This window comes from Pogona vitticeps, chromosome 4 (genome assembly GCF_051106095.1).
Source record: "Pogona vitticeps strain Pit_001003342236 chromosome 4, PviZW2.1, whole genome shotgun sequence".
Lineage (NCBI taxonomy): Eukaryota > Metazoa > Chordata > Lepidosauria > Squamata > Agamidae > Pogona > Pogona vitticeps.
Window position 1 is genome coordinate 101347222 of NC_135786.1, and position 26804 is coordinate 101374025.

The 26804-nt window shown below is 39.5% G+C and overlaps 2 protein-coding genes across 2 annotated transcripts in view; one reads left to right on the plus strand and one right to left on the minus strand.

Annotated features, from left to right (window-relative positions):
• On the plus strand, positions 1 to 13708 carry PRPF38B (pre-mRNA processing factor 38B). The gene is made up of 6 exons (XM_020784629.3): positions 1 to 420; positions 7101 to 7169; positions 8238 to 8389; positions 8473 to 8533; positions 10725 to 10948; positions 11659 to 13708. The coding sequence occupies exons 1-6, from the start codon at positions 103 to 105 to the stop codon at positions 12506 to 12508; spliced, it is 1674 nt and encodes a 557-aa protein (XP_020640288.3). The 5' UTR covers positions 1 to 102; the 3' UTR covers positions 12509 to 13708.
• Positions 13406 to 26804, minus strand: part of FNDC7 (fibronectin type III domain containing 7) — a 21966-nt gene continuing 8567 nt past the window's right edge. The window contains exons 5-13 of the mRNA XM_072998056.2: positions 24545 to 24805; positions 23951 to 24208; positions 21945 to 22199; positions 21008 to 21265; positions 18385 to 18639; positions 17201 to 17455; positions 15902 to 16165; positions 14995 to 15024; positions 13406 to 14260 (exon numbers count right to left, since the gene is read on the minus strand). Of these exons, the coding sequence (XP_072854157.2) occupies positions 14226 to 14260; positions 14995 to 15024; positions 15902 to 16165; positions 17201 to 17455; positions 18385 to 18639; positions 21008 to 21265; positions 21945 to 22199; positions 23951 to 24208; positions 24545 to 24805 (1871 nt within the window). The 3' untranslated portion in view covers positions 13406 to 14225. The remainder of the gene's footprint in view (positions 14261 to 14994; positions 15025 to 15901; positions 16166 to 17200; positions 17456 to 18384; positions 18640 to 21007; positions 21266 to 21944; positions 22200 to 23950; positions 24209 to 24544; positions 24806 to 26804) is intronic.

A 26804-nucleotide genomic window follows, 5' to 3' on the forward strand; every position in this document is an offset into this window, starting at 1 on the left:
GGCGCTTGTTCGGCTGGGTTCAAGCTGGGAGGCTTCCGCCCGCCTTGCTCCGGTGGGCCCGCTGTTTTCGGCGCAAACAGACCGTTCGTGGCCGGCGGCGCCATGGCCAACAACTGTCCGGTGGTGGGCGCCGGCAACTGCCACCCGCCGCCGCACCAGCCGCCGCCGCACCAGGCGGCCCAGGCGCCGAACCCGCAGGCCGGAGCCGTCGTGCTGTCGCCCCCTCTGCCCCTCCAGAGCGCGGGCCCCAAGCCGGCCGCCTCGGGCAAGCAAGGCAACGTCCTCCCTCTGTGGGGGAACGAGAAGACCATGAACCTCAACCCCATGATCCTCACCAACATCCTCTCCTCGCCTTACTTCAAAGTGCAGCTCTACGAGCTCAAGACGTACCACGAGGTGGTCGACGAGATTTACTTCAAGGTGAGCGGGCGCCGCGGGAAGGAAGGCCTCAGGAGGACGTGGTGAAAGCAGAGGGGAGATCGCGGGTTCTCGGCGTTGCCTCCCCGGTTCGGCCGCCCCGCCTTCAAGCATCGTCTCACCACTATCCGTGCCCTCAAATAGAGCTGTGGTTCCCCAGATGGTTTGGCCTCCTTCCATCCTTTCCCGCACAGCCAACAGTAAGGAACGAGGGAGTAGGGTTTTATTTTCCCCGTCATGGTGTTTTTTTTTTTTGCGAGGGCCCAAGGCTCCTCCGCGGCTGTCCTACAAAAATGCGCCCGTTCCCTTAAAGATAAGAATTTGTCGGCCACAAAACCCGTGGCGAGGCCTTCACCACGTGTCTTGCCATGCTGTCCAGAGCGGCCGATGGGACTGTCGGGAGAGGGTAGGCTTTCAGCAAGAAGTGGGTCCAAAGTTCTGCGCTTGAACCAAACCGATTCAAATTTCCGTTCTTTGGGGGGAGGGAGATTTTTTCGACTTTTAATCAAATTACCCAGTGAGGAGGTGAGGGGTGATGAATTAGCCCTAACGCTACTCTCCCCCCCCCCAGAACGCTGTAAGCCTTGGGTTCAGTATGAAATTGTATTGCCAGCCTCTGCTCTTGTACTCTTTATGTGCTTTTAAAATGAACAAGAAATAAGAACTTTGGAAAGTGGCTGGTTTTTTTTTAGTCCTGGTGCTTTAAAAAGCCTTTCCAAATCCTTTTTTATACAGAGCATTATATTTATTTTCTCTTTTCTCCACCCAAAAAGATGCAAAACAGTTTCTCAAACCTATACCAGGGGCACCAAAGTGCTGGCAGACACTTCTCTTAGCACCAGCTAGAGTTGTTACCCTTGCTGATTTTGTATATATTAATTTTTTCAACTTAAAAAATAAAAAGGAGGAGTGGACTGTTGATCTGCACAATCTGTTTCCACTAATGGGATCTGAGAAACATTTTTGAAAATTTAAATTGGTGAGCAACTGTAGTTCAGCACTATTTTGAGGGACACCTACATGAAAGCAAAAGATAATGGTGGTAGGGATGGTAATGGAGACTTTCTTGGGTGCAAGAACGTAGAGATAGTGGTAAGAGTACCATGGTGAGGGCTAAAGGGAATTTGGCTTGCGCTCTGTGAATATGTGTATTTTTCTTGCTTATTGTTTTGTTTGGAGAGTGTTAGCTTGTTTATTTTGCTGTGATGTACAACCCCTCACATTATTCATCTGGGAGATCAGTACTGAAAGTGAATGTTCTGCCTAAATTTCTGAGTATGCTGCTTTGAACATTACCAGTTTGCTCCCCATTGAAAGAGTATTTTGTTCTTTCTGGGCAGATAGATGATTTGACAATTGGTGCCTTCCACCTTTGCTTACTTATTAACAGTTTTTAAAACTAAATTTGTTTGAACCTTGTTTGCCTCTTAACCTTTCTTATGTGTTCATGAAATGTCTGTAATGACATGTAAGGAGGGGTGCATTTCCTTTCCACTGATTTCCCTTTCCATTGACTGTCTAAAGAAAGGATCCTTGATTACATAGAAAGGAGTTTCACAGTCTGTCACATTTCTTTTTAGTTTATCATTTTGGAGAGTGCAAAATGAACACTTTCCTACTTATGTTTCTTTAAATATCATCTTGAACATATGAATAGGGTTTATTTGAAGTAAGTGTTAGAGCTGAAAGCTGTGGCTACAGAAGACTTTTGGGTTTTAGACTTCACTTCTACTTTGTCCTTATGTTTCCAGGCCTCATTTGTTTGCCTTATTTAAAATGGGTACTGGTAGCCATTTTTGTATGAGCATCCATGACACAATCAAAATTGTATCAGTTAGCCTTAAAAGTTGGAGACCCTGATCTAAAATGATACATGACTGAAGTATTTATGTGCTACATTTGTATCCCATCTTCTGTAGAGTTCAAGCTAGAGTATACAGTATCATTCTCCCTGATCTTACCTTTTCAACAGCTTAGTGTGGGAAGTTGGATTGAGTGATCTTATTGACTGAATGAGGATTTGAGCCTAACTCTAATAATGTTTCACAGTTCAAAATGAGATGCTAATGTCCTGTGCATTTTTGATGCTGTGAGTGGAACCTATTGAGTTTTTGCAGTGTGGGTTTCATTTAGTATTCAGCAACAAGGAAAATAAAATCTTGCAACCTGGGATATTTTCTATCAGCTAGTTTTCTTACTTTATGTAAGATATTTACAGCTTTGAAACAAAGGTGGAAAGATTCCTGGTGTAGGGAATCATGTGTGGAGCCTGCAAACTCTTTGAAACTGGCTTGCTCCTCACCTTCCTGCCAGTACTGAGCCACTGGTCTTTTTCAGTGAATGTGTGTGTTTGAATCTGAGTAAGTACACAAGGATAGACCTGAAGTCTGCATTGTGTATGTTGTCTTTATGATCACGTACACAACACAATATGAAATATGAGCTATTTGCCATCAAAGGTTATAGTCACATTTTAAAATAGTATAAATTTTATTATTATTCCAGCTTAACTTCAAAAGTAGTTTGGGAAAGAACTTGATATGGACTAAATCTGCAATCCTGTACACTTACCTGGGAATAAACTTTGTTGAAATTAATGGACTATAGTTCTAAATAGGCTTGAAACAAGATTACATTGGCAGTCTTCTTTGCAACCTAAGTAGAAATTCAATGGATTCTTAAATATACTTAGCTCTGTGCTAAAATTAGGCTCTCCCACTTCCATTTTCTGAAATCTTTTCTTTAGTACAAGAGACAAGGAAGTCTTTACCCTTTGGATTGAATATAGTTGAATGAATTAATGAATTAATTTATTACGGTTGCATGACCACCTCATAAAACATATGGCTAAAATATACAAAATGCAATTTAAAAAGTGTACAACAGATAATTAATTGTATACTAGTTGTAATATATAGGGAGAATCAGTTACAGAATTGTTAGTTATCTTTTGAACCATTGGATAGTCTACGGCAGTGATGGCGAACCTATGGCACATGTGCCACAGCTGGCACACAGTGCCCTCTCTGTGGGCACATGAGCCATAAGTCGCTGGATCACTACTACTACTCCCCCCCCCCCCGCAGCCAAAGCTGAGAAGGCGGCCATATGGAGTCCTTCCTACATATTTGTAAACATTTCATCCCTTTGGTTGGGGCCACAAAATTTCTCTCCGCTCAACAGTAAACCTTGGAAAACCCTGAAAAGGGTCACAAGTCAGAATTGATTTGATGGTACATGATTATTATTGAAAGTTGCAAGCCTAGCTATTTAAATAGGTGTCATTTTCAAGCTTTATTTTAATTTAAATAGGTTAGTCATATTTTAAAATAAAATAAATTTTATTTTTTCTTATAGTTTAACTTCAAAAGTGGTTTGGGAAATCCTCTCAATAGAATCTTCTCATTATGAGGTAGAATCCAAGACATTCCAAGAAGATCTGGTGAAGAATTAAATTATTGTCCAGTACAGGTGGACATAATGAGGGTCCAGCCCACCTTCTGCTGTTGCCTCAAGCTCTGTGCTCCCTTCCGGAACTCGCGGTCTGCAAGCCAATCCTGGCAGGAGGTGGGAAGCTGAGCCTCACTTCAAGGTTGAAGATTAGCTCGCAGACCACGAGCTTTGGAACAATAGGAAAGTAGTGCAGAGCTTGCGGCAACAGCGGAAGGTGAGTGTGCGGTCTGGCCCCAGGGGCTGGACCCTCGTTATGTCCACCTATGCGGGGATAGTCGAATACGAATACCCCATCTCTATTGTCCACCTGTCAGCTAAGGATTGTTTCAGTTGCAGATTCTTCAAATATCCCTATCTGATGCTAGCTTTCTGTTTGTTTAAGCAGTCACTTCAGTTTGAAGGTGGATTGATTTAATGCATTATTTAGATTTTTTTCATCAGTATGAAAACTTGGTTGTAAATTGTTAAATAGCCATTATAGTGTGTTAATATACAACGGAAGGACAGAAGAGTAGCAGCATTATTATTTTTTCTTATGAAGGGTTTATCCTTTTATAGTGCTGTGTTCTCTCTGATTCAAGAGGAATAGAGAAATTCTGAAATTATATTTGTATGTGAACTCAATAGTTTCTAGTTTTAACTAGGCACAGACAAGGCCTGTCTGATTCCAGAATGGACTCTGAGGATGGGCTATTAAGATATGATTTATTCTTTTTTAAAAGGCAGTTGTGAGCCAAAGTTTAGCCTTTTTTGTGCTCCTGGTAGCATCATCAAGACTGGGCTGGAGCCCAAGTTTCTCCTCAAGACCCATCACTGCCTCCAAACATATTATGTAGTGCTGCTAGTTCTGTATCAGCATCATGGCATAGAAAATACACTAGTAATTGAGTGAGCCAGCTATAACCTCCTTCAGTAGCAGTTGGTTAAACTGGTGTACTGCAGCTAAAACTGTGCTCATGACCTGGGATTCAATCCCAGGTAGCCGGCTGAAGGGTGACTCATCATTCCTAATGTGTAGCCTGCATAACTAACTTGAAAACTGCCCAGAGGGTGCTTGAAGCGCTATGGGCACACTATATAAGCAGCATGCTTTGCTTTACTTTATCAACTTTGCATAACAAGCTTCTGAATTCCAGATGCTTAATTTTAATGAAACAGGGTCACAGAAACGTAAGTTTTTTAAAAATATTTTCTTCTTTTATTTGCCCTTTCCTTCACCTCTTGTCTGTCAGATTGCCCAGGAAAATCTTAATCAAAATACAGTGGTGCCCCTCATAGCGGCATTAATCCATTCCATGATTAACGTCGCTATGCGGGGGGGACCCCATAGGAACGCATTAAAACGGGTTTAATGCGTTCCTATTGGGGCGAAAACTCACCGCTATGCGGGGAATCCTCGATCTGGCCGCCATTTTTGCTGCCCGGTAAGTGAGGGCAGGGCGCAAAAACGCTGCGGGCGGCCATTTTGGAACCGCCGATCAGCTGTTTAAAAAACATCACAATGCGAAGATCAGTAAGCAAAACGCTTACCGATCATTGCAATGCAATGTTTTCCCTATTAAAACGCAAAAAACGCGTCGCTATGCGAATTCGTCATTAAACGGTGCGCTTGTTAAGCGAAGCACCACTGTAGTGTACAGAGGACTGCTCTCAACAACCAGTCAGAACTTCAGGAGTGAAGGATAGGAAATTTTGAGGTGTAGAAGGAGTGGATTGTTTGGCACCCAGTAAAGAATGTACAGTGGGGTCTTGACTTGAGAACTTAATCCGTATTGGAAGGCGGTTCTCAAGTCAAAAAGTCTGTAAGTCAAGTCTCCATTGACCTACAGTGCATTGAAAACCGATTAATCCCGTAACAGGCCGTTTCTGTTCCATTTTGGTTTTTTTTCTGGTCTGTAAGTCAAATCTCAGTCTGCAAGTGAAACCTAAATTTTGCGGCCAGAGAAGTCTGTAACTCAAAAAGTCTGTAAGTCAAGCCATCTGTAAGTCAAGGGTCCACTGTACTTTTTTCACTCTCTCACTTTGAGTGAGCTCCATGGCCTGCTTTTATCATAATTAGGCTCTCTGTGCACGTGGATCTTTTTTCTCTGGATGTTTTCAATACTCCCTCTCCCATTTCTGAGGCGTGATTTCTGCCACAGCCAGGGGATTGTTTTTGGGGACAACTTCTCTATTGGAGATTTTTCCCCTCTGCCCCCCAGCCCCCATTTCTTTTCTGAATTATTTTTGCTGTCTTCTAGTGATGGGCTCAAGAGATGAGACCAATGGTGAGGAGAGAGAAATCTCTCCTCTTTATATTCTAGTTATTTTGGTTTGTGGGTCTGGCAGCATTTACTCTCTTACTTTTATTAGCTTTTTTTGGGAGAGAGGATAGTGTTTGTTCGTTTGTTTTCCTTTATTTTGCTGTTTCCCCTCCCGGTGTATGTGTTTTCCTTATTACATTTTTTAAAAGTGGTATTTGGTTGGTTTACTGTAAATGGCCCTTCTTGTTCCTGTTTTTTAAGCAGATTTACTGTTTTCTTATGACTTTTAAACAGGTTCTCTGTTGCCTACCTTGCTGTTACTTTTTGTAACATTTTAAGGATCCTTTAAGTCTTTGGACAAGTGTGAGAATGCAAATGGGAGAAACAGAAATGAAATAATCTGAAAGTACCAGTCCCTTTTATGTTTATAAAAGGACTGATAACTAAAGCCGCAAAAACAAATGAAGCCTCCTCTGGGAGAACCTGAAGAATCAAGCCGCCAAGTCCCCCCCCCCCCAATCCATTCATTCTTTGAAATGGGCTAAGGAATTTCAAACTGAGGGTGTTTGTTTCCAAGCCCCCAATTCTGAAGACTGCATCCATCAAGGATTTTCAAAGATAAGCATTATTGTTACAGGCAGATTATTCTAAACTGTTAATTACTGAATTTTATATGGCTGCCTGAATATGCTAGTTTTATAATTGTTCATAAATGATAAGATTCTTCTGCAAAGTTAGCCTGAGATTTTTTCCGGATACAGTCTAAACCAGTCTACATTAATGCTTGGGTTTTCTGGTGATGTGCATTTTTTATCACTATTACTAATTTGAGATTTTACTAGTAATCCGGCATTGTGTATGATTCAGTGTGGTAAATTCTGGTGCATGATTTATTGAAATAGCATTATTTCAGAAGTGCAAATTTATTCACATTGACTGTTAATTTAGAATTACGATGTGCTTGATTAATTGGTTTCCTATTTGTAGGTCACACATATTGAGCCTTGGGAGAAAGGGAGCAGAAAAACAGCAGGCCAGACAGGGATGTGCGGAGGGGTAAGTAGAAGTACGTGCCTTCTGAATTCTTAAAAGTTTTCTTTATGCTAGCTAACGATTTGTGTAATACCGCACATATGAAAAATTCCAGTGTTGCAAGCTGAGTGGATAGTTGCTGTCACTGATGGCAATTTATTATTTGTGGGGTTGAGATTTTTTAAAATCAGCTTGGTTTAGTAGAAGAATAGATAAAAAAAACTGCAGGTGATCTTTCCTTCCAGTTGTAAGTGCTAGTTTTATATTTATATATATATGTGTGTGTGTGCTTACATCACTATGCTGACAGCAAGCCTTGCTGTGTAACATGTGGACATTTTGTGTGCCTACATCTTGTATGTAGAATTTTTATTTTCAAAACTGGAAGTGACTGAAAGTTCACTTCTTATTTGTGGGGATGGGGGATCCAATCCACACTCAGTTCTTAAGGAGAATGCTGTTATGCTGTTCCTGTTGACTCTCCAGAGGTGCATTTTTCTCTTTTTAAAGGCAAAAACATTTTCAGGCAGGATGGACCTCTTTGTTATCCAGTTGGACTATGCAAACATGCATATTTCTACTTGGATTGTGGGCTGTGGTACTGCTCGTTTAAGGGAGGGAAAGACTAAATCTAGTGTTTCACCATGTGAAAAGATTATTGCAGACCCAGGCCAGAATCCTGTTCAGTTGAAGTGCTTGTGCAATGCAGCGTAAATAACATAACATTTGTGCAAGTGTGTAGGGAAGAATTTATTAAAAGCTAGTTGTAGTAACTGTTGTTGCTGCTTCTCCTTGCAGAAGATTAAGCCAGTAGGAAGCTCTGCTTGCATAGTGGCAATATCTGTTCAAGCAGCATGATCATGCTTTACTTTGCAGGCAGACCTTTTGTCTAGTCAAGTCTCAGTAGGATCTTTGCCCTAATGCCGACATGAGGTTTATGATCTTCCGTATATTGTAATGTAGTTGCCCACTATTGTATTACAAATCAGTTGGTTTCACAAATGAAGAAAAACAACTGTATTTTGTGTGATGACATTAAAAGTAAAATTGTGTTACACTCAGGTTGTTCCTTGTTGTTGTTCATGTCTAAAGGTGCGTGGTGTTGGAACTGGAGGTATAGTGTCTACAGCCTTTTGCCTCCTGTACAAGCTGTTTACCTTGAAGCTTACCCGTAAGCAAGTGATGGGACTAATAACTCATACAGACTCCCCATATATTAGGGCTCTTGGATTCATGTATATTAGGTAAGTAGCAGTATTCAGTCCTGTCACTGAATTTTGTTCATTGAAAACATTGTTTAATTTACACTATTTCTTTGTACTTCAAGGTACACACAGCCTCCAACAGATTTATGGGACTGGTTTGAATCCTTTCTTGATGATGAGGAGGTATGTCAACAAGGGTAATAATTTATTTTCTTTTTTCTTTTCTTTTCTGACTTCTTGTAAACATAGTTTTAGATAAATTTCTATAGGTTAAAAAGCATTGCAATTCAGAAGTATTTTTAGTTGCATAAGACCTTTCTCATATTGAATGGTTTGCAAACTTAGCATAAACAGGAATTGAAGGGCATTCTTATGAATTTCAAATATGTTGGAAGTGCATTTAATGTATCATCAATATGATTGTGGGAAGTGGGCAAGGACTGCATTGTTAGAGAGATGACTATAGTTTGAGGAGTGCCATTTTTAAGCCAGAAAAATCAGGGATGAAATCAGCAGAATAAAGTGGAAATAAGCAAATGGTTAATATTTTAAGAAAGGAATTGGTGGGGTATTTGCTGTTCATAGGCATGTGGGAACTTCTGAACGCTCAATGATGCTGCAAGCACTGACCATTAAATACACCAATTGCTCTTAAATTTTTAAAATTTTCAGTCATGTTTTGGAGGCTTCATGGAGTCCAGTTGAAGAGTTAATTTCCTCCACTGTTAATGTTCTATGTTAATATGAATTCTCTTTGAAGTCAGCATTCACATGACATTACTGTCATTTCTTAGCTTGTAGACTTTGTCCTGAGTGCCTTTTATCTATTTAGAAAATTTCATATTGATCACTGAAATTCTGTTGCTTAGGGTAGTATGTTGCTGCTACAGTAGGCCCAATTGAATGAGAACTTAGGGAGGAGCTGACTCACCAAATTCCCACTAATTCAAATGGGTCTGCTCTGGTTGTGACTTACTCTTCTAAGAAACAGAATTTCAGGTAATAAATAATAGCATGTTCCACTAATTATGGCCACTATAACATTTGGAGCTCATACCCAAAAAAAAAAAAAAAAAAAAAAAAAAAAAAAAAAAAAAAAAGATTTCTGTGGAATTGTTCTCTTTAATATTTGGCTTATAATAGGCAATGCCCTTTCTAGGTTACCAGTTTTTTAATATGCTTCTCTGATGTATGGCAAATTGATATGTATTTTGACTCCACTACTTCATAATTTGGCATTATACAGTGGCATTCTTGGTTCCTGTACAAAAACTGATTCACGGCTAGTTTTGCATCCTGTTTCTCATAGAACTCTCTAAAACTGGCTATACAGAAAGATTACTTCCATGTATTACATTTTCCCCAATTTGCTGCTGTTGAAGATAGATGTCAGAGCAATTTGGTGTTCTCTCTTAATGCATCTGTTTAAATGTTGTTAATGCATCAACTACTTCAGTGATACTATATTCTGTAGGTACCTTTCAGGTACTACTTTTACGCTAATATGTCATTTTCTTCTTTAGATCTCTATGCAATGATTTTATTTGGAAAAAAATCTATGTATCTGAACACGTAAATGTGTGTGAGTGCAAGCCGTTTTACATTTAGATTTTTTGTTCCTTTTTAGATAACAAATCTCACTTTCCTTGTATGCTTGCACTATAGGTTTGGGCCTGACAATAGCTGACTAACATGTCCTGAGCTGTGAGAGGGCATAGCAAGAAGGCCTTCATGCGGTAATGACCCTTTTCCGAGACACTGGTCATCATGGATTATGCGTTTCCAATTATTTGTTACTTTATTTATTTTTTGCATAACAAAATTAGAAACCTCACTGCTTCATGGCAGTTGGTTTGCTATTGCTTCCAATTTAGGTAGGGTCCATATGGTACTACAGCCTTTTCTGGTCATTTTTAGACAGGAGATGAAGTCATCCTGAATGTGGTTAGGCCACAGTGTCAGGTTATGACCATGGTCCTTGATAATGAGAGATTAATTTAGAACAACCTACGTTCTATTTTGTGGCAGAACAGAACAGGAATAACAGCATACAAACCAACAATGTAAGGGGATTTCACATTAACCTGTTGAGAAATTGACCCTTTACTATTTAGCTGCAGGGTTAGTATTCACCTGCATGCATATGCCTTAAAGCCAACTCCTGGCCTGTAACATATGGCTAAATTCAGAGGTACAGGAATTGACATTCTGAGGAAACTTGTATACCAGCAAAAAAAAAAAAAAAAATCCTCTAAGCCATCATATTTGAAACTTGCAAGATGGCAATCAATAGAATAGCATTTATTTCTAATTAAATTTTAATGGTTTCTCACAATCAGAATCTGTGTTGTGTTTTATATTTGTTTTTTTAAAGGACTTGGATGTGAAAGCAGGTGGTGGCTGCGTCATGACGATTGGAGAGATGCTGCGCTCCTTCCTTACTAAGCTGGAATGGTTCTCTACATTATTTCCAAGGATTCCTGTACCAGTGCAGAAGAACATTGATCAACAAATTAAAGCCAGACCTAGAAAGATCAAGAAAGATGGCAAAGAAGGAGTCGAAGAAGTAGACAGACATGCAGAGCGTAGACGTTCAAGGTTATATATTAACTTTACAAAATAGTGCTTTAATGGAAATAATTTTTCATTAAGATTTTTTCTGATTTCTTTAGCACAGATGGCTAATTAAACAGCATATGCACAGCAGTCTAGGGCAGTGAAACAGCTTTGTGTTATTTATTTACATTTATAAGGATAGTAGTACAATTCTTACATGACAGATGAGCTGTACTGTGGTGTATCTCTGTGTTTGTGGCTTGAGTGAAATTTAAATTGATGCATGATCTTGGCCTTTATATCTGTAATAGATTGAAACTAGTCATGATTCCTGTGTTCTACTAGTATTTCACAATTATAACATGAGGAGGCATATTTCAGCACAAAGAGATTAAGGTATTCATAATCTGCTCTAGGTGGTCCTGAGCATGTGCTTTTGATTTATTGGATTGGGTGAAGGTTCACGTCATCTAATATTCTTTGCAGGAATCTCAGCAACAAGCGCATATTAAGTAGTGGTCTATCAAAATATTGCAGCCTGTATTTTGCCCATTCCTCCTACACATATTACAAGCTGTAATACAGCTAATCAAGATTCATGCAAAAACATTTGAATTGATTAAAAAAATTGTTTACGTAGATGGTGGTTATAGCAACATTGAATGAAAATTATAAAATAAGGAAAAGTTAAATTCCCTTGCTGAAACCCCTGATGGAAATGCTTAATTTCTTAAGTATTTGTTTTCATGTAGGTCCCCAAGGAGATCCTTGAGTCCCAGGAGGTCACCTAGAAGATCAAGAAGCAGAAGTCGTCATCGGGAAGGCCGTGGATCATCCAGTTTTGATAGAGAATTGGAAAGGGAAAGGGAACGGCAAAGACTAGAAAGAGAAGCCAAGGAGAGAGAGAGGGAGAGACGCCGATCCCGAAGTTCTGATCGGGCATTGGAACGTAGGAGAAGCAGAAGCCGAGAGAGGCACAGAAGTCGAAGTCGTGACCGAAAAGGTGACAGAAGAGAGAGAGAGCGGGAGAAGGAAAATGAACGAAGTAGGAGGAAGGAGCGTGACCATGATAAAGACAGAGGAGTTGAGAGAGACAGAGAGCGATCAAAAGATCGTTCTAGAGAAAAATCAAAAGACCGAAAAAGTAAGAGTGAAATAGATGAGAGGAGGCACAAAGATGACAAAGATGAAAGGAAGCATAGGGATGAGAAAAGAGATTCCAAGAAGGAAAAGAAGCATAGCAGGAGCCGAAGTAGGGATCGGAAGCATAGGAGTAGAAGCGTGAGCAGGAATGCAGGAAAGCACAGTAGAAGCAGGAGTAAAGAGAAGTCAAGTAAACACAAAAGTGAAAGTAAAGAAAAATCAAACAAGCGAAGTAGAAGCAGAAGCAGAGGAAGAACTGATAGCAGCGAAAAGTCCCGGAAACGAGATCATAGTCCCAGTAAAGAGAAATCTCGAAAACGTAGTAAAAGCAAAGAACGTTCCCATAAACATGACCACAGTGATAAGGACCACTCAGACAAACACGATCATCAAAGGAGCCAAAGTACAGAATGCGAGAATCAGGAAAAACAATCTAAAAACAAAGACGAGACTGTATGAATGTTCAGAAATGGATCACATTGAATCCCATAAATGTTTTAAATCCTTGCTTATTTTTTTCTTGAAGTTGAGATTGTGCAGTAGTTGATGAGCACTCAACCTCCCTCTAGGCTGCAGATTGTCATTTCCTATTTTAAGTAGGGAAGTGCCTTTCTAATCCCATTAAATGCGTTGATTATTCCAGCCCATTTGTTTAGTTAAATTCATGATGCAAATCTGTGTGTGCGTTTTTTAAAAATTGTTCAAGTTTATGTACAATCTGTACATACGTCCTGGAACTGTTCTAATCCCTTCGGCATGGTTTGCCATGTTGGTTAAATTTGTATATGGCAATAAAACTGCCACTAATTCTACTTTGTTTTATAGATGTGGAATTATGGTTTCTATCTTTGAATTAGCATGGCTGTGCTTTGCTTAACAGTATGGCAGAAGCTTTTTAAGGATGGGTCTTGAACGTGTATTATATCTAAAGTATTTGTGTGCATTCAACATCCATGAAGGTTACAGTTCTAGAATTTTTGTGTCCATTTGTACATCTTGTCTTGGGAAAACATTTAAAATTTATTTGTGAAACTCAAGAAAGTGTTACATTTAGAGTAGGTCTTTCAAAAGAGGTAGCAATTTAAGGGGTTAAGGTTTTGCCGAGGTTTGTGTCGGTGCTGGAGTCAGTTTTACCTTGTAGTGCCACTGCTAAGACTGGTAAGCCTATATGTCATATCCACATAGATTTGCTGATTAGCGTGTGTTACTCATGTAAAACATTTTCAATACAATATCCCTAAGTATTTCATTTAAAATATACCACAGTCCTTTCACTGAAGAAGCAACACTAGGCTAAGTGATAAATGATGCTAAATAGGGAAAGGCAGGAAGACAAATGTAGGTCAATCAGCAAGCTTCAGTTTCAGCTTCCAAACATTTTTATAAGTAAAAGACACACTGAAAGCATCTTCATACAGTTCTTTTTTAAAGCCCTTTCTTTTTACAAAGGTGTGTAATCATTGCCTGAGCTGAAGAATTTCCCTCTAGCCACAAGAAAAGTAGCTTCATTTTTTAAACACTGGTTACTTGTGAGATAATGTCAACATGCAGTATTGAAAACAAAATCATATCACAGAAGTTCATATCTGTTTCATAGATTTGTTCTAGTGACCTGTATAAGAAATATAAAATCTCTGGAATAAAGACTGGATTAATTTATTTGTGGCTATCCCCGGTTCATTGCCAGGGCTTCTATTCATCAATAATATCAGCTTAAAGAGTACATTGCATAGCCTATGAATAGAACAGTAACAAATACTTGATAGTTCAGCATGCAAAGCATGTTTATAATGGAGTTCAGGTTGAAACATTTTTACCAGCTTTGCTAAATTTTACTCTCTTCAGTGAGCATCAAGTAATTAATGTTAAAGCTTAATGTAGTGAAGATAGGATCTCCATCCTCCATTTTATGGTAGCTGGTTGTTTTACAGCTGGTATTTCTGCCTCGTATCCTGTTAGGAATAGAACAAGTAGAGTTTGATTAGTCACAGGGAACAGAAGGCACTGACTGGACTGTTGAAGCACTCAGATGGAGGGATACAGTAGAGAGAGTAAACAAAAGTGTCACAGAGCCATGAATTGAAAGACATAATGAAAAAATGGAATGCAAGTCCAGACAAAATGTCTGCAGTGATAGTCTTACCTGCTTTTTTCAGTTGTTTTTTTTCTGTAGCACCTAGTGAATTGCATTTCTTCGTCCTCTGTAAATCACTGAGAAATTATAAAGTTTGAACGAAGTTAATTTAGCCTGACTGAGCAATATTTTTGGTAGTAACTTATTTTAACATCAGATGGGGATTTCAGATTGTTTTAAGATTAAACAATACTGTAAAGGGCTTTCCCCATCTGAAATGGGCAAAGACTAGCCTGAAGGGCTGCTAGCAGTCACATAGAAACATGGTGCTAAGAGATGTTTTCATGAAGAGCGCTATACAAAGTAGTTTCAGATATTTTAATTTAGCCACCTCTTGGATATAATCATTCTTTACTAAATAACATTTTTTTGCCTTAGGAGCAAATTTCTTACAGGCAAGAGACAGGATTTTGTTACTGCAGCTCTTTATTTCCTTTTGAGGGGGGGAGTTCATTTCCTCCACTTACATGTTAGCTAAACAGCTTTGAATTCAAAACTGCTATCAGATTTGTAGGTTAGAACAGTTTTTAGCAGTTTCAGAGTGCAATGTACACTCCATCTAACTAGACATGTAAAAACAGACAATAATTTTTATATTGTCTATCAAACTATGTAGAATTATTCTTGGAATTACAGATGAATATTCTTGACTTTGATACTTTTTACAACAGGAATCTGTTGTAAAAATAAGGATTTGACCTTAGAGAAACTGAATTTTCTGGTTATAATACTAAAGAAATTTTAGGAGACTTCTAGCGAAAGTAACATCAATCTGGCTAATGGGGAAGAGAACACAGCCACATTCACTTACCCATTCCTACTGAACTCCCAGAACATGTTACTATAGAATAAAACACAAAATGATAAATACTAAAAAGCTGGAAACAGTATTTTGTGCTTTCAAAAGGTTTCATGGAATAATTCAGAAAAAATTTACTGATCTTTTAATAATTTAAGGAAAATGTAATTGATCTTTCTGGATGGTTGGTTTTCTACACTGGCATCAGGATTTTAACTGCAGACCATCAGATGGAAAGAGCTAGTATATGAAACCATGCTGGGTTAAACAATAGCAAAAAAATGGATAGAGCTATAATAGCAATTGTGTAAATAAAATGACTGCTTTGTTGTTTGTGTGGCTAAAGATTGGCAACTGCAAACTAGGTACAGATAAATCTATGTCTCCTTTACATTCGTACAAACACAGGAAACATTGTCAAACCATGCCCACCACTTTAGGACTCTCCTGCTGCAAGTATTGCAGTATAGTATCTCAGATTTCTTTTATGTTTATATGCATGCTCTAATTGAAGCTTCTGGAGATACCTCGCAGTAAAGGTGCCTGATTGTTGGCACACAATTTGTGTAATTGACAAAAGATTCTTGTAGCACTTTAGGGATGAACAAATGTTTTATAATTGCACTAGCAACTGAAAATTAAATTTGACTAAATACAAGCTCAATATATTAGATCACACCCAATTCTGTCATTTGGAGAGTGTTGGACAGTGGTATGGAGACAGACTGTGGTATAAGCTCTTTATAACAGCCACCTGAGACTTTCAGGTAGTTTCTGCATGACACTCATTTGAAAATTGGTCTAAGAGGAGGTGCTGTTAAGTGTTTCACAGATCTTCTATGTCATATTTTCTACTATATATTAACCAGCAAATTTCTAGTTTCTTTATTGTCTACAACAGGGCACTTTAGGTCATTACCTGAATATATCTTTTTAGGACAAAATGCAAGTTTTGCTCCTGCATGATCTGTTACAGGTGACACCACAACTGTATAGACATCTCCACAGGGTATCTCAGTGATGTCACAGTATGAAAGGTTTATGTTGGGTGTACAGGTGAAATTTTCTTTTGAGCCATATAGAACTGTATTGTAGCTTATTGACCCTTCTGATGTTCGCCAGTATATTCGTATGCCATTGTTGCCCAGTCTGTATAGCTTAACCCCAGAGGGACAACAAGCACCTAGGAACAAAGGAAAAACATGATAGCTTTTTATGAATACAATGTCTGTCTTTCCATTTAGGTCAGACAACAACAAATTTGTTAATGAACTTTTGCAAGTGAAAATAAAGTGCTTTTAAAGTAGCAGTTGGAGTTCTCTCAAAGTATGCTATTACATATCTTAGGAAGAGTATATTACCTAAATGCCAACAATTGGCATTTAGAAACCTCTGCATAGGATTACTAGCATCAGCTGAAGTAGCTTTCTACTTTTGCAAACCAATAAAATGCATCGGAAGCAAAAAGATGTACAGTACTCATGAAATAACTTGCCAAACCATACTGGAGTCATTTCACTCCTAGATCCTCAGTACCTCATGGTGCCAGCATTCTGATGAATTCTCTCATCTATCCATTTGAAAATATCAAGTGGTCTGCAGCAGAGGGCTGGGTAACTATGGATTATTAGAATTTGGCTTTCAATTCCCAATAGCCCTAGCCAGCAAATGAGGAGTTACAAGATCTGCAGTCCAAAAGCATTTAGGGGACTGTAGTTGTCCATCCCTGCTGTAGTTTAAGGTCAATCTGTAAGTGCCTGTAGGATATGCTAGGAGCCTATCAGGGAGATTTAAGGAAGCACTGAGTTTGGGCACCAACACTGATAAACTAGAGCTAAAAAAACTGATAGTCTACTTCCAGTTCATTTGATCTCCACCCCTTATCAACTGAAAAATCTTACTACAGTGTTGTGGACCTCTTGAAATTTGACTGGAGCAAGTGAACAGGCCCCTCTACTTACTCTCCTTGTAGCTTTTCATGCCCCAGATGGTTCACCTGGCTTTACTAGGAGCAGTAAGTGATTACTTAGGCTAGTCGGGGAGTTGGAATTTTTCTTTCGAAAAACCTATGGAGAGGCAAGGGCTTCATAGTCCCTTGAAAGGTTCATTATAATCATTAATCTCAGATTTCAGGATAATCTTCAATTAGGCATTTAAAAGGACAGTTTTTTAAAAATACAGTGCATCTGTCTTAAAAACTGCTTTTTCATATACTTACTAGAAGAAAATCCTCTATATATACAATCTGAGCTTAAACCTGTTTCACTAATTGCTTTGACAGACACCGTATAGTTGGTTCCGCAGGTAATGCATCCTAGGAGGCAGTAATTCTGGAGTGTATGACACCTGGCTTGTCCTCTGTGTGATTCCAAAATGGTTATGTATGTCTTTGCACCAGTCCCAACAGACCAGCTGATGTTTGTTACAGATTGTGTCACTTCAGTTACTGCAAGATCAGTTGGGCAGCAAGGAGCTTAAAAGAAAAGAGACAGTTACTGCTTTTGCTTAGTAAAATGCAATTTGAAGTGCTACATTCATAATATGTTTTGGCATATTAGGTGAAATTTTAAAATCATGTTTCCACTTTGAAAATAGAACACCTGTATCAAGATGCTACTTGTGAAATTCTAGTGGAAAATTCTTTACTAATGACATTGGCAATATGTGAATTGTCATTTCTACTTTCTTGCAGTGTACTACTTTCCAGATCATTCTGAATGGCTAGCCACAGCCACCAAATAGAATTCCGTAGCTGCATTTGATTTTGGATTCAGAAGTCAACATTGTTTCAGCTGTTTCATCTGGCCTATCTCAATTTGATACCCTCATGTATTTTAGTGGATACCTCCTCTAATTCAGCCTTCTCACTGAACTGATAACTCATTTCTCAATTGTCTTTTTTTAAATAAGTGACTAGCTGTATACAAAGATGCCTGTGACATACTGAAGGAGACAGTAAGATAGGATAGTTTAATAAACAGCTTAATCAAATGATTAGGGACTCCATTTTTAGTTTTTTTTTCTTTTCCCTTACTGCTCTTCAAATCATCCAGCTCACCAAGGAGTGCAGGATAGGGGCAAATAGTCTCTTGCTCTGAAATGGTTTTTCACCCCTGACTCCTTCCATACGCGTCTGAACTCTAAGGTAATCTTTGGAGACTCGCTTTCACCAACAACTAACTGGTTGGTTACCTGAACATCTTGGTGCCAGGCAAGCACATTTCTCCCAGATGTTTTAGATTTTTTAAATTGTGAGACTTTTTGCCTATTGATGTTTTTCACCTGTTTTATTGTGTTAATCCAGCATCTGAATAGTTAGTTACACAGGGGTGCAGATATAAAAGGCATGTATTACAAAAAAAGTGCATGGTAGCACATTAAAACAACTAAGTTGTAACTTACCTGTCTCTAAAGGAACACTGTAACTAGGCAAGCTGTGTCCGGCATCTGTACTTGCTACAACACTGATAGAGAAGAGGGACCCACAGGGAAGATTATAGATAGCACATGAATTTCCAGAGCTTGTGCATTGCCATTTCCCTGCTTCTCCTTTAGCGGTGACTGTATATGTTGCCTCATCATTATTGGCATGCCAATTCACACTAATTACAGAAAGAGCATCCTTTGAGACACTTATTATTTCCGGACTGCATGGAGCTGAAAGATATTATATAGAGCACACTTGAACTAGTTTCTTATTTATGATTGCTATGTTGCATTAGAACAGCTGCAGATTATTATAAGTAGTCTGCAATCTTATTAAAACCCAGAAAAGGATCAGAATAATTGAGTTGAAAGGGGCCTATAAGGCCATCGGGTCTCAATCCCCCTGCTCAGTGCAGGAATCCAAAGCAGAACTGACACGTGGTTGTCCAGTTTTCTTTTGAATGCCTCCAGTGTACCATATTCTGTAAATTCTCATCTTGTGCGACATTATTGTCAAAGGCTGACTCCCGTTGCAGAGAGTTCTCCTTTCCAAATATATTATGTAAGATTGACCATGAATGTGCCAGGAATCTTAAAAATAAACAGGCACTGCATATTGCATATAATCAGTTGTAGTGGGTTTAATTCAGGCTTCTCTAGTGTAGCATCTTCAAGATGTTTTACCATATGCCATACCCAGCATGATGTTTGTTTGGGGATGATAGAAGTTGCAGCCCAGAGACATCTGGGCTCAGTTGCTTGGAGGAGCACTTAATCTGAGGAGTTGCTAATGGCCTAATTGTAAACATGTGGTCCAAGTGCTGTTCTTTGGAGCTGATGTTTTGTCTGACCAAAGAAAGCAGTCATTGTTGCTGTTGGGCTGGAGAGATCTGGATGCTTAGCCTCTGGGTAGGAAAGCACAATGCCACAAATCACTGTGCTGTGTTAGTACACAGGCCTGCCAAACTTCCGGTGAGTTCCACAGATTTTGATTTAGAAGATCTCCCACTGAAATACAGTGTAACCCCTTAAAAGAGTGATAACAACAGTAAAGTACTGAAAATGATGCATGTTTTTAATTGAAAGTAACCCTCAAGTTAGCTCTGCTCGTTTTAGATAAAAAATACAAATGCAACTGATGCCGCTAAGTAATTTGTGACCTTGGTCAGAACAGGATTAGAGGAGTCTGCCTTCAGATTGCCATGTGTAGTACTTTAGTTGTGAAGTACACAGGTCGTATCTGTCCCATGGCCATGCTTTACAACTTTTAGATTCTGGATAAGTCAGAGCAGAAAGGGGCAGAACCCAATAATGACACTTTGCTGGCAGAAGCAATTTTGTCAGCAGACCTGGGCCTCACTCCCTGTGCATGTTCAAAATGTGCTTTGGTGGGCTAGGAAACCCATTGAAGCTCATTTTTGGGTGGGTTGCATAGGATTGGGGAAAGGAAGAGAAATGGAAAGTCATGTTTATGCAGTAATGAAATACACTGGCACAGTGCAGAATTGATCTTATTGTTAACCTTGATCAAAACATGGAAAGAAATCCTATGAGCATAGGCAGTTTCACATTTTAATAATGTGGAATAATGTGGAGTTTGTTCCTGTTGTCCTGATACATTCTACTTTTAGAGTTTTACCTAGGACTAAGCACTACCTTGTTGCACAAGGGTGATACATATTTTCAACTACATTCTGGCAAATCTGCATTGGCTCCTTGTATCCATGCTAAATTCAAAGTGCGGGTATTAATTTATAAAGCCCTTAATGGTTTGAGAGCTTGTTACCTGATGGGGTGTCTCTAAGATTGTCCACCTATGCCAGCTGATCCAGTCAGGATTTGCGTTTGCATGTGATCACCTCTAGAGAGGCCCAGAAAACCCCCAAAGGAACCAGGCCTTCTTGGTTCTGGCCACAAAGCTATACAATGTGCTTCCTGCAGATATAAGCTATTGTTTTCTGGCCTTCAGAAAATGGGTCAAAACGTTATTGTTTGAAGAGGACTTCAGAAACATCTTACCCCTGTGACATCCTCGTGGTTTCCTGAAGTGGTTATTGTTTTGATTGGCTGTCCATGTTTCTTTTTATTTAGATATTTGGAGTTTAATGTTCTTTTGGATCTCAGTATTTATGTCTTGTGAGTGGGGATGGGTAGCTGGGGTTTCTTGTTAGCTGCTCAGGATAGTACATTAGCACTAAATGGGTGGGATATAAATGTAATGAATTAAGTAAAAATAAAGGAAGGCATCTGCAACCATGTTTATTTTCAGTGAGCCACCTCCACCCTAAAAAAAAGTTTTTTTAAAGAAAGGATGTTATGGTAAGCAGAGGCAATCCCAGTGGGATCCTGTGATGTGTTCTTTTCCCTAAGGTCAGACCTGTAAGCATTTCAGGACAAAGATTATCCTAGAATCCTTTCCCTGACACTATTGTCAAATGCACAAAAACTGCTATTTCATCGAATCTTCCTTTCTACATAAGATAGCACGTTGTGGCAAATGCACAGTAGCTTTATCTTAATACTTCCAATCTATAACAATTCTTTTGAGCTCTTATCATGACATGTTTTCTATAATGCAACATTCCAACCAGAACCATACCTGTCGCCACATGTTTTGATGCACAGGATGTATTGCTGCCCCGGATTTCACTGAATGAATATACAGTAATATTGTATTGAGTATTGCACTGCAGCGCAGACAGCGTACAAACTGTTGCAGTGTCATTGCACAACAGCTCATTTGGCCAGTCAGCAGCTTTGGTTTCATACATTTCAGCACCACGGACAGGAGACCAGACAATCTGAACGGTGTCACTAGATACAAACACTGGGTTAAAATCGCTGGGGCAGCAAGGTGCTAAAAAAGGAAGGATGCAACATTAACTTTGAATAGGATATTAGAGATAGCAGACTAAATGTTTTCGTACACATTCTACCTTGAAAGTGAAACCAGCAACAGAGGGATCTCAAACCAGGGACTCCAGAATTGGGACTGGAGGCTTCCTCTTTATAGTATTATGACAATGTAACAAAGAAAGGAACTGGTGAGCTGCTCTTTACTGCAGCTCAGTACATGTAAGGGTTGGGGTTGCGGTTATTGCCTTAGGGATTTGTGTAACAAGACCCTCCTTGAAACTACTAACTCTTAACTAGTCTCCTTCATTTGAAAAACTGATATCTTGGGAACACTAAGGTGACATCCTGCCAGAGTTTGTCTGCTAAGCTGGCTTGGACCTGGTTAGCTTTTGGATAGCAGACCACAAGGAAATATCAGAAATCTCCAGATAATTAGGCTAGAAAGGAATCCCATCAGTCAAAATTTACACTACTGGGCTCAAGGTTGTGTTGTTTAGCTGCTCCTAGACTGGATGGAGCATTTGGTAGCCACCAACCCAAACTGGCAACCTAAATCTAACTGACTTATCTAATATTTTGAAATTCCTATTCTTACGTATTTAACAACTCGGTTTTCCAACCTTTGTCTAATGTCAACACAGATTTACCAAAGGTGCATGCATAAATATATGGGTACTTACCTGTAGTATAGTTAAATATGTCACCCAAGGGGCTCTGTCCTGCTTTATTATAGGCAAAGACACTAATAAAATAGGTGAAACCGCAGTCTGATTGGAAGTGGCACAGAGTATGTGACGTGTTGCAATGTACCTCCAAGCCATCATCACTCTTCACAAAGACCACATAGTAATCACTGAGGTCAGTGTCTGACCAGGATACTGCCAAGTTGCCTGGCTCATCTTCTTCAATGGTTATACTTTCTGGAGCACAAGGTACTAGAAAGTCAGATTTCCAACAAAGATGTGTTCTAATTTTTCCAGAGCTTGGAAAATTACTATAATTAGAGTTCCAGTACAAACCCCGCCCCCATGGTTGATATTAGTGAAGACATATTTGTAAAGTAACAAAATGCTTTCCAGTTTCTTAAAGGCTCTTAATGTATTTAGTTTTTAAATTTTGAATGCTACAGGCTCCTAGCCTGTTCTCTTCCTATCCACATTACTGTGTGAATATGCACAACAAAGCACAAGGCAGCAGCAACTGCATAAGGCATGGCATGATGTAGAGGCATGGCATGATGTAGCACTTGGACCATATGACATCCCTCCTTACTCTTTAGTAAGACCACGCAACCTAAAACTATTAATGTAACTAAAAAGTTACAGTTATACTAAGAAAAGAATTACATTACTGCTCATTGTTGCAAGCATAATGTAATTTCACTGGTGATGATGAAGAATTATTCACTACTCTGTAATTATTTGTAACTATTTACTTCAAATCACAATGCTTCTCATTACATAGGGAGAGGGAAAATTTCTAAAGACTCCAAACAATGAGAAATTGGGGTAATGCTAATTTAATGCAGTTTTCATGGGTTGGGTTTGCTTTTGTAGAACACCTGATCCTGTTACATTCTTGTGTGCTGAAGATTCTTCTGTCTTTTTCAGAGGGCTGCAGTGCTTGCACTTGTGAACAAGTTCAACAGCACCAAGGTGAAGAAGACATTTGCCATGAGCATGTCATAATGGAACTTAAAAAGTGGGGGGGGGGGGGAGATCCCATCCCACAACACGGATGAGATATAACACTAGAGATTCCTCTTTCTGTTCTCATTTGGAAGGAAATATGGCACTGGGTAGAAATGTTGCTGGGAAGGGCTGGCTGAGAGCAGGAATGGGGATACCTGCTGTTATTTCCAGCCAGTGAACATGGGAACTTTTTATCCCAGCTGGGAGGGGCAGAGCTTGGAAAAGTTAATGACCAAACATACAATTGTGCAATATTCAGAAACATGTTTAACATGATACACAAATAATATTTCAGTTAAGGCTATCAAGGTTGGAATTCACTTAAAAGCCAGTCTGCATCTTTGAGCAATCTCAATATTTTCCTCTTTGGTCTGGCATATGTGACGACATCAGACATCTCAATCTAGACATTTCTTCTCATCTTCCACAGTGTGTCCAACTGAGTTTTGCTCTGGGAATTTCAAAGAGTAATAAGACAGAGTTGCTCGGCATTGATTAAAATGCTACTACCATGGATATATATGTCAGCTGGCAAACAAAGGGGCCTAGTGGGAGACAGACACAGTGTCTACTTCCTAGCCACCTTGGGTCTCTGTTTCAGGAAAAAGGTGACATATTAAATACACAAACGAGTGCCCTTACTCAGTCGTCCCATGCCAGCTCTGATGTAACCAAAAGTAGAGCTTAGCAAAGAATCCTGCAAATGGATTCTGGGAGTAGTAGTTCAAAAGGTAAGTTTTCCAAGCTCTGACCAAAGTATAAAAATAGCCTGAAGATTTGAGACATGAGCACAAAACATGAGGTATGAGAAATAGGAGCAGCTTGTTCCATGCCTACATTCTCTGTTTTGCCATGCAGATTATTTAGCACTCATTACTATCCCTGTGGTACAAGGGACTGCGGTAGGCAATAAAGATTGATAAAGACTCGGGCATAGTTTATATATTTCTCTACATACCATGTACTCTACCTATAGGCTGCTGGTGTTCACATACCAGTTTTGAAAGTCATTGTCTCCGTGGGCTTGCTGGAACCAGCTTCATTGCTTGCCACCACAGAAAGGGAATATTCAGCCCCACATTCAAGAGATGAGATAGTGCAAGAAGTGAAAGTTGTACTGCAGTTCAGTTTGGAGGTGCCACTGAAGGTTGCAATAGTGTAACTGGAAGCTCCTTCTGATGACATGCAAGAAACAGTAGCTTTCAAAGCTCCACTGTCAAAAACCACTTGAACATCTGCTGGAGCTTGAGGCCCTATAATGTTCAAATATATATATTTAAAGGATTTGACTCAAAGCTACATGGAACAGCACATTTAATTCACTATATATGTGTATGTACCTCTGGTATTAATTTTGCTTTAAATGATTGATTTCAATCATATAAGTAGATGATATTTTCACTCATAATCTGATACAGATAGTGTAAATCTACTCAGGAGCATTAAAAACAAATACTCATTGTATATTTCTCTATCAAATCTATGGGTAGTGAATTAAAATGTTTTTCTTTACCATTATAATAATTTAGATCTGCCTGCCAAACAGCACAATACAGTATATATGTTTTGCTTTCTGCTGTGCCTCTTACTTGTTCTTTGGTTGTATGTGAAGTCATCCCCAGGTATTCCATTACTGTCCCAAGCATGCACCTTGATGGTATAGAGAGTTCCTGGGTCTAGACTAGAAAATGTCAGGGAGCTGTTGGTGGTGTTTTCTTTCAACATGCCGCCCAAACCATCTGATCTCATGATTGAGACAAAGAATCCGACAGCCATATATACAGCTTTCCAGCTCACTACAATATTGTCATAACTTGGGGAATGTGCTACTAGGACTGGTGCAGCAAGCACTGTGAAGAAGCAAATAAAAGTTAATTTTTGGTTCAATTGGATCTTGTCTGTGTGTAGCTACAGACAAGTATTTAACCTGCAATAGTAGCAATACGAATCCAAGACAGATCTTTCAACATCACAGTAATCCAAGTTTATGCACCAACCACAGATGCTGAAGAGGCTGAAACTGACCAATTCTATGAAGACTTAGAACACCTTCTAGAACTGACATCAAAGAAAGATGTTCTTATTATAGGGGACTGGAATACTAAAGCACTGGTTCTTAATCTTGGGTTACTCAGGAGTTTTGGACTGCAACTCCCAGAAGCCTTCAACACCAACTGTGCTGGCTGGGGTTTCTGGGAGTTGCAGTTCAAAAACATCCGAGTAACAAAGGTTAAGAACCACTGTGCTAAAGTAGTGAGTCAAGAGATAAAAGGAACAACAGGTAAGTTTGGCCTTGGAGTTCAAAACAAAGCAGGGCAAAGGCTAATAGAGTTTTGTCAAGAGAACAAGCTGGTCATCACAAACACTCTTTTCCAACAACACAAAAGGTGACTCTACACATGGACATCGCCAGATGGGCAATACTGAAATCAGATTGATTATGTTCTCTGCAGCCAAAGATGGAGAAGCTCTATACAGTCAGCAAAAACAAGAGCTGGTTGTGGCTCTGATCATCAGCTTCTTATAGCAAAATTCAAGCTTAAACTGAAGAAAGTAGGAAAAACCACTGGTCTAGTCAGGGAAAATTACAGAAAATTGAATGCAGACTTCCAACGAATAGCAAGGAGAGACAAGAGGGCCTTCTTAAATGAACAATGCAAAGATATAGAGGAAAACAATAGAAAGGGAAAAACCAGAGATCTGTTCAAGAAAATTGGAGCTATTAAAGGAACCTTTTGTGCAAAGATGGACATGATAAAGGACAAAAATGGTAGGGACCTCACAGAAGCAGAAGACATCAAGAAGAGGTGGCAAGAATACACAGAGGAATTATGCCAGAAAGACCTGGATGTCCCAGACAACCCAGATAGTGTGGTTACTGACCTTGAGCCAGACATCCTGGAGAGCGAAGTCAAGTGGGCTTTAGAAAGCATGGCTAAAAACAAGGCCAGTGGAGGTGATGGCATTCCAGTTGAACTATTTAAAATCTTAAAAGATGACACTCTTAAGGTGCTACACTAAATACGCCAGTGAGTTTGGAAAATTCAGCAGTGGCCAGAGGACTGGAAAAGATCAGTCTACATCCCAATGCCAAAGAAGGGCAGTACCAAAGAATGCTCCAACTACTGTACAGTTGCACCCATTTCACATGCTAGCAAGGTTATGCTCAAAATCCTCCAAGGCAGGCTTCAGCAGTATGTGGACTGAGAACTCCCATATGTACAAGCTGGATTTTGCAGGGGCAGAGGAACTAGAGACCAAATTGGAAACATGCACTGGATTATGGAGAAAGCCAGAGAGTTCCAGAAAAACATCTACTTCTGCTTCATTGACTACGCAAAAGCCTTTGACTGTGTGGACCACAACAAACTATGGCAAGTTCTTAAAGAAATGGGAGTACCTGACCACCTTATCCTCCCGAGAAATTTATACATGGGACAGGAAGCAACAGTTAGAACTGGATATGGAACAAATGATTAGTTCAAAATTGGGAAAGGAGTACGACAAGGCTGTATATTGTCCCCCAGCTTATTCAACTTATATGCAGAATACATCATGCAAAAGGCTGGACTGGAGGAATCCCAAGCCGGAATTAAGATTGTCGGAAGAAATATCAACAACTTCCGATCTGCAGATGATACCACTCTGATGGCAGAAAGTGAGAAGGAATTAAAGAACGTCTTAATGAGGGTGAAAGAGGACAGTGCAAAAATGGTCTCCAGCTCAACATAAAAAAACCTAAGATCATGGCCATTAGTCCCATCACCTCCTGGCAAATAGAAGGGGAACATATGGAGCAGTGACAGATTTTACTTTCTTGGGCTCCATGATCAGTGCAGATGGTGACAG

Coding starts and splice junctions, on each gene's coding strand:
- PRPF38B (XM_020784629.3), top strand. CDS start 103: ATGGCCAACAACTGTCCGGTGGTGGGCGCCGGCAACTGCCACCCGCCG. Junction 421..7,100: donor TCGACGAGATTTACTTCAAG/GTGAGCGGGCGC, acceptor TCCTATTTGTAG/GTCACACATATTGAGCCTTG. Junction 8,390..8,472: donor CTTGGATTCATGTATATTAG/GTAAGTAGCAGT, acceptor TTGTACTTCAAG/GTACACACAGCCTCCAACAG.